Source organism: Coptis chinensis, chromosome 9 (genome assembly GCF_015680905.1).
Source record: "Coptis chinensis isolate HL-2020 chromosome 9, ASM1568090v1, whole genome shotgun sequence".
NCBI classification, from domain to species: Eukaryota; Viridiplantae; Streptophyta; class Magnoliopsida; order Ranunculales; family Ranunculaceae; genus Coptis; species Coptis chinensis.
In genome coordinates, this window is record NC_141464.1 from 75,714,381 (window position 1) to 75,731,959 (window position 17,579).

The 17,579-nt window shown below is 34.9% G+C and overlaps 1 protein-coding gene, 1 long non-coding RNA gene and 1 pseudogene across 2 annotated transcripts; all 3 read right to left on the minus strand.

Moving 5' to 3' along the window:
• Positions 1–1,816: 1,816 nt before the first annotated feature.
• Positions 1,817–3,482, minus strand: LOC147478105 (protein FAR1-RELATED SEQUENCE 5-like). Its single transcript, XM_086586170.1, has 3 exons — positions 2,730–3,482; positions 2,483–2,632; positions 1,817–1,972 (listed from the first exon to the last, which is right to left on the minus strand). The coding sequence occupies exons 1-3, from the start codon at positions 3,480–3,482 to the stop codon at positions 1,817–1,819; spliced, it is 1,059 nt and encodes a 352-aa protein (XP_086442296.1).
• Positions 3,483–9,339: 5,857 nt separating this feature from the next.
• On the minus strand, positions 9,340–14,964 carry LOC147478106 (uncharacterized). The gene is made up of 4 exons (XR_015207685.1): positions 14,640–14,964; positions 10,836–10,907; positions 10,166–10,531; positions 9,340–10,087 (listed from the first exon to the last, which is right to left on the minus strand). It is a non-coding gene; the product is annotated as an uncharacterized LOC147478106 (long non-coding RNA).
• Positions 14,965–16,643: 1,679 nt separating this feature from the next.
• On the minus strand, positions 16,644–17,030 carry LOC147478107 (cytochrome P450 71AU50 pseudogene; annotated as a pseudogene).
• Between the last annotated feature and the right edge of the window lie 549 nt (positions 17,031–17,579).

Consider the following 17,579-nt stretch of genomic DNA (forward strand, 5'->3'; position numbering starts at 1 on the left):
ACTTGCTGGTCGGGGTGTTCGACGATCGTGGTTTCTGTAGGCGAGCAGCTGGAGCCAAAAAACGTGAGCTCCCCTTTTCGCTTCTTTCTTCTTTCTGCAGCCACTCAAAGTAAAGCAAGCACTGAAATTGGGTAACTTCACATTGAAAACTCGAATTCACAACCATCCATTATCACCAAAATAAAGTGGTGTGTAACTTATCAGAAAAAAGACATTTTCTTAATTAACAAAATTATGAAAAAGTGAGATGAGTGTTGTATTATGAAATTATGAAATTATGGTGAATATGGTGAATGTCTCTTGTGAGGTCTAAGGCTGTTTTAGTTGCAGTTGTAGCTTCTCCTGATGGATATTACGCACATGATCTAACCTACTAAGACCCTTTGGCTTGTAGGAGAATGAGATATGAGATATTTTTAAACAGGATCTTCTCCCACTTAGCAATTTCAGCAGTAGGAATCAGCTTGAGTAGCCTTGTCAACTGAAAAAGTAAATCTAGTGTCCACCAAAATAATGCCAGTGCACAATTGTACATCCAGCTCTAGGTGAGCATTTAGATCATGAGAATGCCGTTCATATAGTATCATGATATATCTGCTGTTGTTACTAAATGAAATCGATTAACATTGATCATTCAGATGCCTCAAGCATTCGGCATTAAGCTATGTCGATGTCTACGTCCCATGTTTATTAGTCGAATATAAATGCAAAAACTACTTTAAATCGAATCGGTGTCCCTTCCCGGGAGGCGAGTTGGATCAGCATTTGAAAATGAACCAACAACTACTTCAATTGGTGGAAGAACCGCATGTAGCCCACGCGCCATTACTGAAATTGGGTAACTTCACATTGAAAACTCGAATTCACAACCATCCATTATCACCAAACGACCATCCATCATACATTATACATTATACACTCGAATTCACAACCATCCATCATACATTATACACTATTCTAATTACTTATGTAAAACAGCTAATAAAGTTCGGGAATTGAAATAGGATAAAAGGGGGAACGTGTACCTGAATCAGGATGAAGAAGATTGAAACGCAAATCAAGGGCAAGCCGTTGTTATAAAAGTAAAGATGATGAAGGGCAAGTCTGTTGGCGATAAACACGGCGTTCTTGCTACTAGAACAAACCCTTCCTCATAGTCGAAGGTTCAATTGGATTGCTTCAATTCGATTTTGAATTTTTGGTTAGGTTTAGCGATAATTGGCGAAGGGTTTTGGCGAGAGATGACCGAGAGAGATGACCGAATGAAACAGTTTTTCCGGGTTTGCGATTTGGTGGGGGTGTCTTGGGCTTTCTTGTTTGGACTTTGTTGTTTGGGCTGGGCTGGAGGCTGCCCGATCTAATTTCAGTGGCACCCAATACAGCACTCATAAAAAGCTATGGAGGTAGGACTACCTGAGAGATGTTTGGATCTTAATCTACTCAGAGTCAGAGTTGAGGTAGCATCATATCCGATGAGAGGTGTACAAGAGATATTTGTCTACCACATTGTTTGCCAAAATTTCAAACTCTGAAATCCATCAACAAGGAATGTCAGAGTTATTTGTACATCAGTGAGGAACAATTACCACATTTTGTCTACAAAAATTACGAATTCCATTAACATCTACCACATTGTTTCCTAATAACAAAAGGAGTAGAAAAAAAGATTGAATGATTCAGCACCTAAAATAATTGAAAAATAAATAAATCAATAACAGCAGTTCTTTGAAGGCATAAGTCCTTTCTTATTACTCGACATCCTCTCCATGCAAAAAAACATTCACCACACTCCTATCAAAGTTCAACACACCCGCTATCAAATTTCACACTCAGCCTCCAGGGTTGCTCTATCAAAACTCACTTTCCAAACATTAGTATTCTGAGGCTTTCTTGATTTCAAGAAATAAGTTCCAGTTCCGTTTCTATCAACCTCCTCTTCAACAATTTTGTAGTAGTTTCTTGCCTTTTCCATCTAAGACTTAAATTTATTAAAAACATTTATTGTGTACACTTTGCTAGCATGCTTCAAAAGGAATTCATTTCTACCCACATTGCAACATTTATGTTTAGTGTTGTAATCAAAGTATATTTCATGCTTGGCAATCACTTTCAAACTTCTTTCGTTACCGTGGACAAATTGCATGAGAGTAGTTGTCGAACTAACAAAATTATCATAATAAGAGTTCATTGATTCACTCCGTCCAGTTATGTTCATTCCAGCAAAGAAGGTGTCTAAGTGATAAACCCGAACCCAATTTCTTCTTAACTCATACATTTCCTTCAACTAACTATGCTCAACCAAATCGTACTTTGACATCAGTACAGACCACTTGCTTTCAAAATCATCTATCCTATAGGATTTAAGAATGGAGCTTAACTCTGTAGCAAAGGTGTTGTTTTTATGGTAGACATGCCCCAACTTCTCTGAAAATTTATTAGAAACATGCCAAAAACAATGACGATGTCGTGTAGAAGGGAATACCTTAGCAATCGCTGCAGTCATCGCCTTGTCTTGATCAGTGAGAATCGAAGTTGAAGGGCGACCACCCATAGCTGCAAGCCATGTCTGAAATAACCACACAAATGTTTCCTCAGTCTCATCAAGCAATAATGCACAACCAAATTGAATGGACTGCAAATGGTGGTTGACACCAGTAAAAGGGGCAAAAAGCATTTTATAAATATTAGTTTGGTAAGTTGTATCGAAAGATACAATGTCTCCAAAGTACTCGTACTGCACCCGAGACCGTCCTTCTATCCAAAAAAAAATTAACTGCAGTGCCATTAGGATCCAGTTGAACAACATAGTAGAATTGAGGATTTTCTGCGCTCTTTTGCTTAAAGTAATCAAGTACAACTATCACATCATTTTCTTTTGGTTTCTTTATTCTGACAGAATAGTTTTGACACATATTTGAAGTAAGCCCAATTGCATCCCCAGAGAAAACTGATGCAACTTTTTCCATTGGTAAACCCTCATTATCAAAAATCTCTGTAAGATTCTTTGCTGCTTCTAGCATAGATTTATTCGCTCTCATTGAACCCCTCTTGTAAGGAGAAACCAAGCCATGGTTATGGCTGTTTTCAACCAATGCTCTGTAAATATTCTCCAATTTTTTATTTCCCAATCTCATTTTTGCTTTACAGTCACACCTAATAGTCGAAGTGTTTCTTGATGTTCTTGACATTCCACTAGACACATCTTCTTTCTTGTTATGGATCCCCTCACGTGAACAAACCAAGAGACAACTAGAAGATATCTCCACATGTGATTGTCTTTTATCTGCACTCCTAACACGTGTCTCAAATCCCTGTTGTCGACCGTACGCTTTGTAGTAATTCTTTGCTTTCTCGAAACTGTTAAACGACATCCCTACATACGGCGCTTCTAACAATTGTATGTCCTCGTTTGTGGCTTCAATTGGCGGAGAAGAATCCACTTGTATTGAATCGGGAACACCGGAGGCTCCATTCAAAGTCATTTCTAGTACGAAAAAACGAACTATTAATTAATTAACTAGAGAAATGTATAATACAAGCAATTTATAGAGTACAATATTTAATGAACTTTTCACAAATGCAAAAGCACATATACGTGTGCATTAATGGAGAACGATATTAACTGGAGTTATTTTTGCTATTGCATGCATCTTTATTTTCCACCAAAATTCTGTATTGAATAGCTAGCATAAAATATTTTAGATTAATTAATGGAGACAATTGATATAAATGATGGTAATAAGGACCTCATAGTGCCTTGTGAAGACTTTTTTTTTTCATTACTACAGGTGCGTATACAATCCTATTGGAAATGGAACTCACCTCATTTTTTAGACTAATAGTTGCTACACGACCCTCTTGTATTCGAGGTGCCCAACCAGGAGGTTAACCCTTGTCACTCTTAGACATGCATACATAAAAGAATTATCAAATATATACTTGGGTTACCAAACACGTTCATTAACTAGTTAATAATAGTTACCAAAAAAACAAGCTAGTTAATAACAGTTATGTGATCGTTGGACATATATGGGATTAAACATTGATTTCAAGTGTTTATAATCACTAAAAATTGATACCAAATGTTTAATTAATAAAGATAAACTCAAGATAAAAAACACTAAACTGTATCTAAAATTTTGTTCTTTTGCACACCAGTTCAAGCGAGAGCTTCGAGCGAGAGAGAACTAATGTTATTTCAACCGAACAAAAATTTGAGAGAGAGAAGTTGAGCGAGGGAGAACGATGCGACTCGTGTTTCTCTTTGGTGTATTTTCTTTGGTGGAGAAAAAAAAAAGAGAAGAAGAAGCTACGTGAATGAGGAATGTGAAAAGGTTTTTCGTTTGTGAAAAGAAATTGTCAATTTTGCCGATTTTAAATTATTTGTTTGGTTATTAGAAGCACATCCGGACATTAGATTTTGTTTGATCTGACGATTGCCTGGGTATGTCAAGATAATATGTTAGTATAGTATGTCGACGACGTAGTCGGCCCATATATATATACACACGGTTTGGCTAGGTGAACAACCAAAACCGAAACAGCCATCGAACAGCCTAAACAGAACCGTTAGATCATCCAAATCCGTCCAGACATTAAATTTTGAAATCTAATCAAAATTTCAAAATAGAAACAAACCGATATAGAAAGAACTGACTTACGAAGGGTTTTCGCTCCTATTCCTCTTCCCAAATTTTCTCCGAAATCAAACAACCAAAATCAAAATCAAAATTGCTTCCAACAATTCAACTGAAAAATTCATACAAATCGTCCAAAATTTGGGAAAGCTGGAACAAGCAGTTGTTTCTCACAAAAAACAAACCAAATTCAAACCCCCATTCAAATTTCTCACCAATTTCAAGTCCTCATTTCTTACCAACTTGCCCTGATTGAGCTTTTTAATTTACTTTCTTAGTGGTTGTCATTATTTAAGGTATGCTTTATTCATTATTTAAAAGTATATTGTTTAATTTATTCTAGGTTGAAATTTGAAGAACCAAAACCAAATTTTCTTCATTATATTCAAAAGTATATTGTTTTATTAACTGTTTGTATGGTAATTTTTTGTAGATTTTAATTTTTTTTTTTGGTAACTAGGTTGTGTTTATTGGATATTAATTTTTAGATTTTAATTTTCCTGCAGCCGATTTACTGCTAGCCAAGGGGTATAATTTTTCATTCACATTATATCAACATTGTTTTTATTTTATTTTAATGTTATTGTTTTAGGGTTCCATAGTTATTACATGTCAGCTTAAATTATTTGAACTTGTGGTAATCAATGAGCGGTAGCAAATCCCAATTGAAGAATCAGTTCCTAGTAACACTGCATCTATGCCAGCAGCAGTTGATCCAATGCCTGAAGTGGATACCCGAACTAACGTATCATCAACAAGTTCTGTCAAAGTAACATCATCAAGAAGTTCTATCAGAGGAGCATCATTAGCCCAACCTACAACTTAGACAAGGTAAATGGCTAGACAAACCAGAAATACTACAAATGCAAAGAAAATAACTCCAAAAAAGATGGGACCTGCAACTCAAACATGGTCAATGGCTGGTGGACCTGCAACTCAGATAAAAGGAAAGGCACCTAGTGGTAAAGGGAATGCCAAAAGATGGCATATCTAGTTGAGCACTCGTATGGAGTTGTATTAAGTACTCAAGTAGATAGAGTAATTGAAGTAAGCAACTTGACTGTTTTTTGTGTATGGATTTTTGTGTTCTTTTTTTGCCTTTAGAGAATATGGATTATTCAGTTTATTTAGAGAATATGGATTATGTAGAGTTTTTGGATTCAGTTTATAGATTAAGTTTGGATTCATTTTAATAGTTTATGGATTCAGTTTGGATTCAGTTTAATAGTTTTTGCGTGGAGTCGAGTTTTGGTTTTGGTTTCGTCAGAGTCAAGTTCTGTCTGATCAAGTTTGTGGTGAAACAAGTTCTATCAAAGTCGAGTTTTGGTTTGAGTTTTTAGTTCTGTCAGAGTCAAGTTTTGGTTTGAGTTTTTGGTTCTGTTAGAGTAGAGTTTTGGTTTTGGATTCAGTTTTTGGTTTTAGTTCTATCAGAGTCGAGTTTTGGTTTGTGTTTTAGGTTCTATCAGAGTCGAGTTTTGGTTTTGGATGTACACACCAAAAAACTCTCTACAAGTTAAAACTTTATTGTGCCCCATTATCACTTGATTATCACCATTCTTATTGGAAGTTTTGGTTTGCCAAAGTAAGGATGATACATACTATGTAGCATACCATTTTCTGGATGATGCATATCATATAGCATCATGTTGAGCCCCATTATCACTTGGTTCTCACCATTCTTACTGGAAGTTTTGGTTTGCCAAAGTAAGGATGATACGTACATACTATGTAGCATACCATTTTCTGGATGATATATACTATATAACATCCTGTTGAGCCCCATTATCACTTGGTTCTCACCATTCTTACTGGAAGTTTTGGTCTGCCAAAGTAAGGATGACACATACTATGTAGCATACCGTTGTCTGGATGATACATACTATATAGCATCATGTTGTGCCCCATTATCACTTGGTTCTCACCATTTTTACTGGAAGTTTTGGTCTGCCAAAGTAAGGATGATACATACTATATAGCATACCGTTGTCTGGATAAGAGTTCATCATGTTTTTTATTTTGGTTATTTGAATTTTGGTTTTGGTTTTTGATTAGGCAATGTTAGTTACCACTGATAACCAACTGATGAATGGCTATGCTATGGAAGCATTGAAACCTGTCAGAACTAAAACAATATGTCATAACTAAAATCTGTCAGAACTAAAACAATCTGTCATAACTAAAATCTGTTAGACCACCAAATTTTCTACACATTCACAAAAAATAATGAGGCTTCCAGACAATAACAGCATAGCCATATAAGTTTAACCAACAGAAGTGGCACACACTCAAATGAGCTGATCCGGATAAACTTTAAACATAAAGGCACACACTCAATTGAGCTGAATTGGTACAACAGATCGATACGACAGTGTCGAAACACAACAAAATTGTCTACTTAGAACTATAACATGTGCATGACTTTGAGACATATTTACAGCACCAGGTAGGCCAGTAAAATTGCTCCTGTCACCAGAAAAAACGTCCTCTTGATATCCTGCCATGACCAGGCTTAATGTCTTCAAAGGTGATCTAGCTACCAACATTCGATGAGCCATTTGTCTGGCGGTATCGATAAAGAACTGCACAGAGTTTATCCCTTCAAGTCACTCCATTGCTGCCATACCCAAAAATGGCATACACAATTGTAACTAAGACAAAAAAAACTTAGCTGCCATACCCTTCAAGCAACCAATTGTAACTAAGACAAAAAAAACTTAGCTGCCATACCCAAAAACGCCATACACAAAAACTTAGTTGCATTGTAACTAAGACTCACTACTTGAGGGAGCACATCAGCTTAACCTACTTAGCTGCAAGTAAAAACACCGCAAGATTCAATCCAAAGCTATTGCAAAATTGCAGGTATGCAAGTAATACTTTCTCTAACAAATTAGAAGCCATGATACCCTTTGAGAGAGTTAAAACCTAAATAATTCAGACACAACGGATCAGTTTACATATAACATATTACGTATTAACCAACAAACCAAGCAACCTAACAACCAAAAATACTTACATTTCACAAATTGCGTCTTATTTTTCTCCTGACAATTTCTCAAGTCATGGTTAGCAATCTTTCCACAGTTTATACACATTCTTCCTGGATTATTTAGGGTTATCTCCCTGGGGGATTTCCACTTCCGCTTTCTTTTTCCTCCCTTTTGTTTGAGAAATGTTGGGATTCACACCTTCACGTGCGCAAACCATTAAATAACCCGTAGCAAAATTCACACATTTTTTCCTATCTGTCGACTGAACACGAGTCTCAAATCCCTATTGTAGACCATAATGTTTGTAGTAAGTCTTTGCGTCGTCAACACTATTAAAAACTATTCCTACAAACGGAGCAACTAGTTTATGCGTTTCTCTATCTGGTGATTTATTCGAAGAAGACCCAAAAACTACGTTTTCGTCGATATTGATTGTTACATTTTCTACCGTTGACTCTATACCCCTGGCTAGCAATAAATCGGCTGCAAGAAAATTAAAATCTAAAAATTAACATCCAATAAACACAACCTAGTTACCAAAAAAAAATTACCATACGATCAGTTAATAAAACAATATACTTTTGAATATAATGAATAAATTTTGGGTTTGGTTCTTCAAATTTCAACCTAGCATAAATTAAACAATATACTTTTAAATAATGAAGAAAACATACCTTAAATCGAAAATGGGGGTTTGAAATTGGTGCAAAATTTGAATGGGGGTTTGAATTTGGTTTCGATTGAATTCTTGGAAGCAATTTTGTTTTTGATTTTAATTTTGGTTGTTTGATTTCGAAGAAAATTTGGGAGAGAATAGGAGCGAAAACCCTCTGTAAGTGTTTTGTTTCTATTTCAAAATTTCAGTTAGATTTTGAAATTTAATGTTTGGATGGATTTGGATGATCTAACGGTTGTGATTTGGTTGTTCGATAGCTGTTTCGGTTTCGATTTTGGATGATTTGGATGATCTATATATATATATATATATATATATATATATATATATATATATATATATATATATATATATATATATATATATATATATATATAATTTCAACTTTATTTTGTGCTTTGAAATTTAATGTTTGGATGGATTTGGATGATCTAACGGTTGTGATTTGGTTGTTCGATAGCTGTTTTGGTTTCGATTTTGGATGATCTAACAGTTTTATATATATATATATATATATATATATATATATAATTTCAGCTTTATTTTGTGCTTTGGTTGAATGAACTTGTTTCTCGTAACATCCATGTTTTAGATGAACATAAAACTTAACTGTTGATGCTTGTTGTTTGATTTTACATGTTGTTTTCAAATTGTTTAACTCCCACTACAAAACATGGGTGTTACCTCAAAAAAGTAAGTCGATAGTTCTTGTGCAATATCATCAAATTACAACATGGATTGCAACATGGATGTTGCACTCTGCAACATGAATGTTGCACTCTCAATTATGACTGCAATATGGATGTTGCACTCTCAATTACGACTGCAACATGAATGTTGCACTGTCAATGAGAACTGCAACATGAATCATTTCACAGACTATGAAATTCTATTATAACAAATGAAAAATAAAGCAAACCGACTAGCGAATAATCTTAAATGAGTATCAACATTCAATAAAAGTATACAATGAGTATCAATTTTTCATTAACAAATGTTAGAAGACCAAACTTAAAAATCTCAATTAAGATAACAAAAAAAATATTGTTTGCCGAGAACATCAAAATTGATCACAGACTAACAAATCACACCGGTGCTTTCAATTCTTTTCTTCTTGGGTCTACCAAGATCAATCTTCGGACTACACGGATAAATCACAGGAGAATCAAGCATATGTCTTGGTATAGAACCATTCAGAACTGGATTGATAGAATGTGAGTAACATTGCCTAAATGCGATCACCGTATATCATTCATCAATGTAGCCATAACATTGCCTAAACGCGATCATCATATATCCTTCATCACCCTTACTACCAATATAGGCGATAACATGTATGCAAGGGAAATTATTGATACGCCAATAGTTACAAGTACATGTTCTATTCATCAAATCAACTGAATGCATAGATAAAGCTAGGGGGTGCCTGTGGGGGCGGTCGCACCCTTGAACTTTGAAAAGCTCCACTACCGCGTAAGTCATTCTTGAGAAAAATATCCTAAGTCTAAATGAATAACGTCGCTATGAACTAGAAACTGATTTTTATTGGATCTAACCACCCTCAAAGTCCTTGCAGCTTCAACCTTGCTAGCCAATACTATCTCCATTTTTGGACATAAAATGGAATTCTATTTCATAGACTCCTCCAATCTGTTCCAACTCATTTCCATCATTTTTTCCATGATTCCAAAAAGCATAGGAGTAATAGGAAGGAAACGCTCCTTACTTATCACTGTATCTAGCACCGTGGAAGTATGCATTTGCCCAATTTTCCAATCTAATATCTATCACAAATACAGGAAAATAATTACCACAAAATCCAAAACAACAACGATAAATTCAAAATTTCAACAACATTATACCTTATTCAAAAGCGACTCAATCTCGAAGAAATAAATCTTCGCACCAACACAACCTGCCAATGTCAAACAATTTGCCACACCCAAAATTTCCATAAAATTAAAAATAGGGAACTATCCACACCCTATTCCATCTTCTAAAAATCCATGATGAAACAAAACCCTAATAACCCATTAACAATCATGATATTAAAATATGAGATCAAATTAAAACCAAACGAACAACTCTTAATGTACAAATTCAAGAATTTACTAAACCACTCTATTACATTTGTTTCAAATCAAGACTTTATACTTCATAAAACTTATACCAGTAAGACTCCAAGAGCGAATCCCAATAAAGCGTCTTCATCCGTTGCATTCCACCATCTATGTTCCCAAGAACACACCCACGTTGCAAAACAAAGCAAACATGGGTCAGCAAATTGAATTTGCTGGTATGAGTAAACTAACAACAAAATATGTATAATAATCTTTCAAATTAATAAATATAACATTACCAACCATTTCAACTTTGAAGACAATATAGTTCTGTTTTCCAAAACGGCGTGTAGTTTCTTCCCAAGTAAGATTTCAATCCCAATATACATTTCCAAGATAACTCACAACAGAAATACCGCTTATTACATATACATATGATAACTTAATTAAATATTGGTTTGATACACATTACCTTTAAGCCAGCACGACGTCTCAGGGTATGATATTTACGTCCCTGCATAAAAGATTAACAGATCCTACCCTCCTGCAAAAACAGAGTTAGACAACACTATAAAAGGATTTATCTCAACCAGTCAAATTTTTATTCATAATCAAACCTCACTTAAGACATTGAAGTCTAATTAATACAACATAGTTCGTCCCACCTATTCGGGGAATACTACTTATCATACCACTTATATCAAGGGTAGTCATTCACATGACATCATTACGTCATAAAGTTTCCAAGTGCATAACTATATATCTCAGACTATTACAAGTCATTAATGCTTTCATAATAACATATCATTTTAGAGTCATTCTACAATCACAGAAAATATCACAAGCATTCCATAATATTATTCCCAGTCACACTTCACATCCATAACCTCACACAAATCACCTATATATTTCTTTGTAAGAAAGCATATACATCATAATACATAAATATTCATAGGCAATAACTCACTCATAAGTAAAATCAATATTTAACTTTGCTTATTAATTATATTGTTGACTCATTTATAAAACAGACTCAACCCAACCTTTAGTTCCTACTCCACGATTTGCACTCGACACATTTGCCAAATCACACATACACGTGTGCCTCTCTCCCACCGAGTATCACTATATCACAGCCATCTGGGCTTTCCATACACATAATCACAACCTCTTTGGCCATAAAATCTCAGGTCATTCATGGCACATTCAATGAATACCTTGGGTCATTCCCGCCACATTCAAGGAATACCCATCATAACACTAACGGGCTATTCATGGCACATTCAATGAATTCCCTGAGTCATTCCCGCCACATTCAAGGAATACCCAAACCTACATTCTTGTACATTCAAGGAATATGACCAACCCGCAAGGTGAATACCTTAGTTCCTCTCTAGGGCAGTCCAAACTATTGGGTCATTCATGGCACATTCAATGAATACCCGGGTCATTCATGACACATTCAATGAATACCCATCTATCACATGACATCACAAGTCATAATATCTCATTACCAAATCCTGAGGCATGGAGAGTTCTAAAGATGTGGGCGACACATTAAAACATTATTATCACTTATAATTATACTAGCATTACTCATGTCAAAACATACCACACATGCGGAGAGTCATTTTTGCGCGTCAAGGCAAATCAAGCACTTAAATATCATTGAATGTAAAGCAAACTTATAATCAAACAAATACAATTTACATAACCACACTTATATACACAATATCGTAAACAAATAGTTCATTAGCCCAAATTCAAGTCCACACACACTAATGTCCAAAACAGATCCACATATATTAAAGTCTATATTCATAAATAACTTCTATCTCACACATATATATTTATGTAGTCTCAAAACAACAGTAATTTCTAACACAATCACATAGTTATCACATAAACTAATATATATATATTATAGATATAGTGTAGTGTAGTAGCTGCACTTTTGCTCAAACCTGCCTACGTATCCAAATCTTTCAAGATTGGAATCAAGCCTTCGTAGTTCTTACCAGCCACATAGTCAATACTATAGTTTTTCCTACATTCATCCAAATGACATGTAACTTAAATATTTAGAAACTAGGGTATGTAGACATACTTTTTCATGTAGAACTCGAAGTCCCAACCTTAGCCCATCTAGAAGAAAACTTAAGTTGAAAACGGTAAAAATCCTAATTTTTCAGCAAATTAGATTTCCGACGGACTATCTTCTGAATGACACAACGCTTTCCACAAGTGTCCAAATGCATCGAGGCTTTTTGTGTTGAAAAGCTAACACACAAAACTTACTTTCTTATGTTTTACAAAAATACTCAATCTCATTCTAAATGTTTGATAACTAAGCTCGAACACAGTGCGTAGAAACTGATTTCTGACGTACTATTTTCTGTCAGTCAAACTTCCAAACACCATAATTAATTCCACGGGCCTTGGAATACGATGAGGCCAATTGGAATAGAAAGCAGACTTCCAAATCTTATTTTTTTTATGTTTTATAAAAATTCTAACTCTCAGCCTAACTATTTTAAAACTGGACTTGAACACAGTGCGCAAAAACTGATTTCTGACGCACTATTTTTTTGTCAACCAAACTTCCAGACCTTATATCTATCTCCACAGACCTCGGACTGTGACGAGGCCAATTGGGTTGGAAAGAAGACGCATAAAACTCACTTTTTCATGTTTTGGCGAGAGTTTGAATCTGACTCTAACTATGTGAAAACTCAATTCCAAACCCGTCACAGACCGGATTTCTGCAGTCAGAAAATTCTGATGTGCTAACTTCCGAACACCATAACTATATCCACAAACCTCGGAATGCAACGAGGTCAATTGGGTTGGAAAGCAGACTTCCAGACCTTACTTTTTCGTGTTTAGAGGAAAATCTAACTTAAACTCGAAGTATAAAAAAATCAGCTCTAAAACAGGATGTAAGTATAAGTGTTCTAGTTTTTAGTTTCATGAAATCAATATATGTATGAACCCAAACAATTAAACCAACTAAGCAATATTCATTGATTCAAATACCATCTCCACCTCAGTCCATGTTTCAGTATGACAGGAACCATATATAGGTAAAGGCAATTGATATATGTAAACCCAAAATTTCAAATTTCAAAATCCACAAGAAATTGGTAGAATGATTACTCACGACTTCACCAGCGCCATTCTACCATATATATGGTGTGTCAAAACAAAAGAGACAACATTGAATAAATTCATGGAACGGGATAAAATGCATGTACATCAGTAAATCATTTATACTCATGATCACATATCATTAATTGAAATAGTATTCGGTAAGGTTTGCACCTGTAGCCATCTCATGCATAGCATTCATATATATCAATCATTACCACTTATACAATTCATTACTAGTTCCAACAGTAGCTATAGTCGAAGCCTTACAAAAGAAATCTAAACTTCTCACATATATAATGAAATACTTCAAAGCAACTAATAGCCTATAGAACACCCATGGGTACAACAACATACCTACAAATATCTAGATATGGCAGAAATAAACCTTGAGTCAGTAACTCAGTACGCCATTTATCTCTATTGATCAAATTAATAATTTTCCATCCTAAAATTCTAATTAATAAATTAAGTAAATAACTAAAAGAAGTTATATGCTCATCAATCAAATAAGTTGTAAAGAAAATATTTAAACTACTCATTTGTGAATTGATCGAGGAAAAAGCAAAAAAAAAACCAAATAAAAGAAGGCTCTAAACCGAAAAGTCTCTCTCTCTCTCTCTCTCTCTCTCTCTCTCTCTCTCTCTCTCTCTCTCTCTCTCTCTCTCTCTCTCTCTCTCTCTTTAGAGCTCTCTCTCTCTCTCTCTTTTTTTTCTCTTTTATTTTTAAAAACTCCCCTTTTTTATTTTAAAAACAAAAACAAAGTGTTTGGTAAAACCAAAACACCCGAAACCCCCATCCCTTATTTCCAGCAACTACTCATCCCACTTCCCCCGTTTTTATGATTCTATCTTTATCCTTTCTTTTTATTATTATTTAATTATATATATATTTAATAAAAATGGGAATGAAAAATAGGGTTGTTATACAATCTCTGGACACAACTACAATATGAACTCTACCAATTTGTACATCAACAACACTCATCTCCTTAATACATGCAATAACCCTTTTTCTCTTTCGCCCCTTCGATATATAACATCTTTAGTTCTTGCCACATAAAACCCTAGAAAATTGTAATTCAATTAATAAGATAAAACCCTAATTCACAATAAATAAAAAGCTTTACCTTGAGAATGAGCGAGAAATAGAGCTGGAGGGATTTCTGATACTGCTAATGGATGTGTTGGTGGGTTTTGAAGATTGAAAGTGAAAGGTTGAGGTTTTAAAGGATTGGAATGACCAATTTTTTTGAAAAACAAGTCTTCTAATTCTTTGAAGTCTCCTTCTTTTACTTCTTCATCTAATTGGATGACACTCTTCTCTTCTTTTTCTTTCGTTTCTATCATTGGAATTGAAGTTTAATGTGTTAAATTTTGAGATTTTGAAGAAATGAATAAGAAATACTGTAAAAGAGTATATACAGTATTTTGAAAAAACAAACAAGGTACGGTTGATTTTTCTCGCGACTTACCGAAAATGAAATCTTTATTTCACACTTTTAAAAATCGGGTGGGCTTTAGACGTAATTCATAAAATCAAACGGTTTTTAGGCTAATAAAGACTGGAATAACGTTTAGAAGAGAAAGGGAGAAAAATTCGTATTTGCTTTTTTATCTTGAAATTATTGTTTTTGCTGGGTTTTTGTGTCTCGTCATACACCTTTAGTTGTTAAAGCCACATAGTAACTTTGGACGGTTATTACTGAAGTGCGCTCCATTTGGAGGGGATCTCTCCTCATCGGGACTCCACTCTAAAACAATATATAAGCTGATCTGCCAGCTGATATGGGAAACCGTAAAACTGTTTATAGAAAGATTAACGATATTCCATTGGCCGACAGTGAAATCTTTTTTCCATTGTAGAGGATCTAGTAATGACTAAAAGTTGGGCAAGAAGAACATAATGAGATGAATTAAGTAAACATGGATAGTCTACCAATTTAAGTATTGTTTTATGAGAAAAGTTATATTTTGATACAAAGTCGAGCATTAAGATTTAGCGAATAGGTGGGTTTGATGCAACTTGAGCTCAATTATAAGGTTATAATATTCTCCACCGTGTCCCAAAATCCGAAATTGCTCGTGAATTCAGAATTCTGATCCCAACTTGTTTCAGTAGGGTTCAGTTACAGTTTCTTATTAAAGAAATTTTAATTCTGTCCTTGGAATTGGTTAAAGGGTTTTTTTAGTGATACTGATCGAATTTGATAGTTAACTACGAAATCTGATTATACATCCAGCTAGACCTGTTTGAGTAGTGGTCTGAGCTGGTCTTTTTGAATACGTAGTGGTTGACCTGAGACCTCTCAATGTTTCATTCAATCGCTCATCCAGCTTTAAGAGAAGGGCATTCGATCCATTATCGTTTCTCAAAATGAGTATAGTTGGCCTACACAAGTTTGAAGTTTGTTAGCCCAACATCTTATCTTGGATGGTTCCAAAAATGACTAAAGTATATATGTTATGTAAAATATACGCGATAAAATTCCCATAGTATTGATGAATTTCGTTCTAAACAAAGCGTAAACAGTATATGGTGATCACCATTGAGCCTGCCCAACCAGCACTTATGAAATTCATAGTTTGAACCCATAAGTATTCAGAGGTCCATATTTGTAACACAATCTAATTTCAAGTGGATCATGCACGTACATATATAACAAACCAATCTATTTAGGCTCTACGAGCGTGTGAATGACCTTACGAAATTGTGAGCAGTGTGCTGGTTTTAGCTAACCATTCTGCGGTGTATTCCTTTCGGGCACTCTGCTAGATTTTAAATAATAGGGTGAACTAGTGTTACCCTCCTACTAGATGAGCCAATTAGGATTCCCCCCCCCCAAAATTTCGGTCAACCCACTTTGACTTTTGTTTGTGTGTATTTAGGAGGAAACCCTAATTTCCCATCTAGTAGGGGGAAATCCTAATTGGCTCATCTAGTGGGGGGGTAATACTAGTTAACCCTAAATAATATACATAGGGTTCTTCTTGTTGGTGTCAATTACGTTGAGTATAATGAGGCTGGGTCAAACGAACTTAACTTGTAGTCATACTTCGGTTAATTACTACACATCCACAATGGCTAAGCATGTCTGTGACCATATTTCTCTCAAGAAGGTTATTCGTTTCTTTTAAGCATTATTCTTAGATATGTAAATATGAATAATCTGATTATTTACCAAGATGATTGCTTTGATATTGGATCGTTCAATCTGAAACTCATTATCTTTGGATTCCATGAAGGACAACATAACATCAACGAAGTCTCGATGCTGACCCTTATCACCAGCGTCAACATGCTCATCAATGATCTGCTCAAACATGTCATCAAAGACTTTACTCACTACCTTCATTCGTTTAGCCAAACCTTGAAGGTCAAGTTCCCCCACATAAGGAATATAATCAGCTATATTGAACACTGCAGCCAATTGCATCCCTTCTTGAACAACAGCATGGAAACCCTTCTGCTCATGTTCATTGTGTATACGCTTCTTCCCAAACACCATAAGGAATGACATATTTGTGCTAAGAGTTAGCACCTTTGCACTTAGATCCACCTTGACATGATCTCTTGAAGCCTCTTTGAGTGATTCAATGAAGAGCCTCAACTATTCCCTCCTCATTGTTTTAAATGACCAAGTTTTTAGATTACTAAGTAATTCTAAGAGAGTTTCTATGGTTAAGTACCGGGTTTTAAATTTCGATTTCACTATAATATCGGATTTTCAATTGATATTTCAGAAATTAGTGAGTCGAAATATTATGTGGATGCCACCTCAAGGTTGAAACTAATGCCAGATGGGCAAATTAGATTTGGGGAAATTTTTAACGACCCACGTCAGCACGCCATCCAATTAATTTGACGATATGACTAAATTGAAATGTTTTGAAAGTATAATGTTTATTTGAATAAAAAAAAATACGTTGTCTGTTTTGAAACCAACTGCAAAGTTTGATGTATTTTTTGGTCTTTTTCTCTGAAAACATCAACATTGTGCCAGGAAACAATTTTTAAAAACGTCGTTGCCTATGTAACAACTCCAACATTTGAATAAGATTTTGCTCCC

Coding starts and splice junctions, on each gene's coding strand:
- LOC147478105 (XM_086586170.1), bottom strand. CDS start 3,482: ATGACTTTGAATGGAGCCTCCGGTGTTCCCGATTCAATACAAGTGGAT. Junction 2,633..2,729: donor CGGTCTCGGGTGCAGTACGA/GTACTTTGGAGA, acceptor CACCATTTGCAG/TCCATTCAATTTGGTTGTGC. Junction 1,973..2,482: donor TGACTGCAGCGATTGCTAAG/GTATTCCCTTCT, acceptor TTTAAGTCTTAG/ATGGAAAAGGCAAGAAACTA.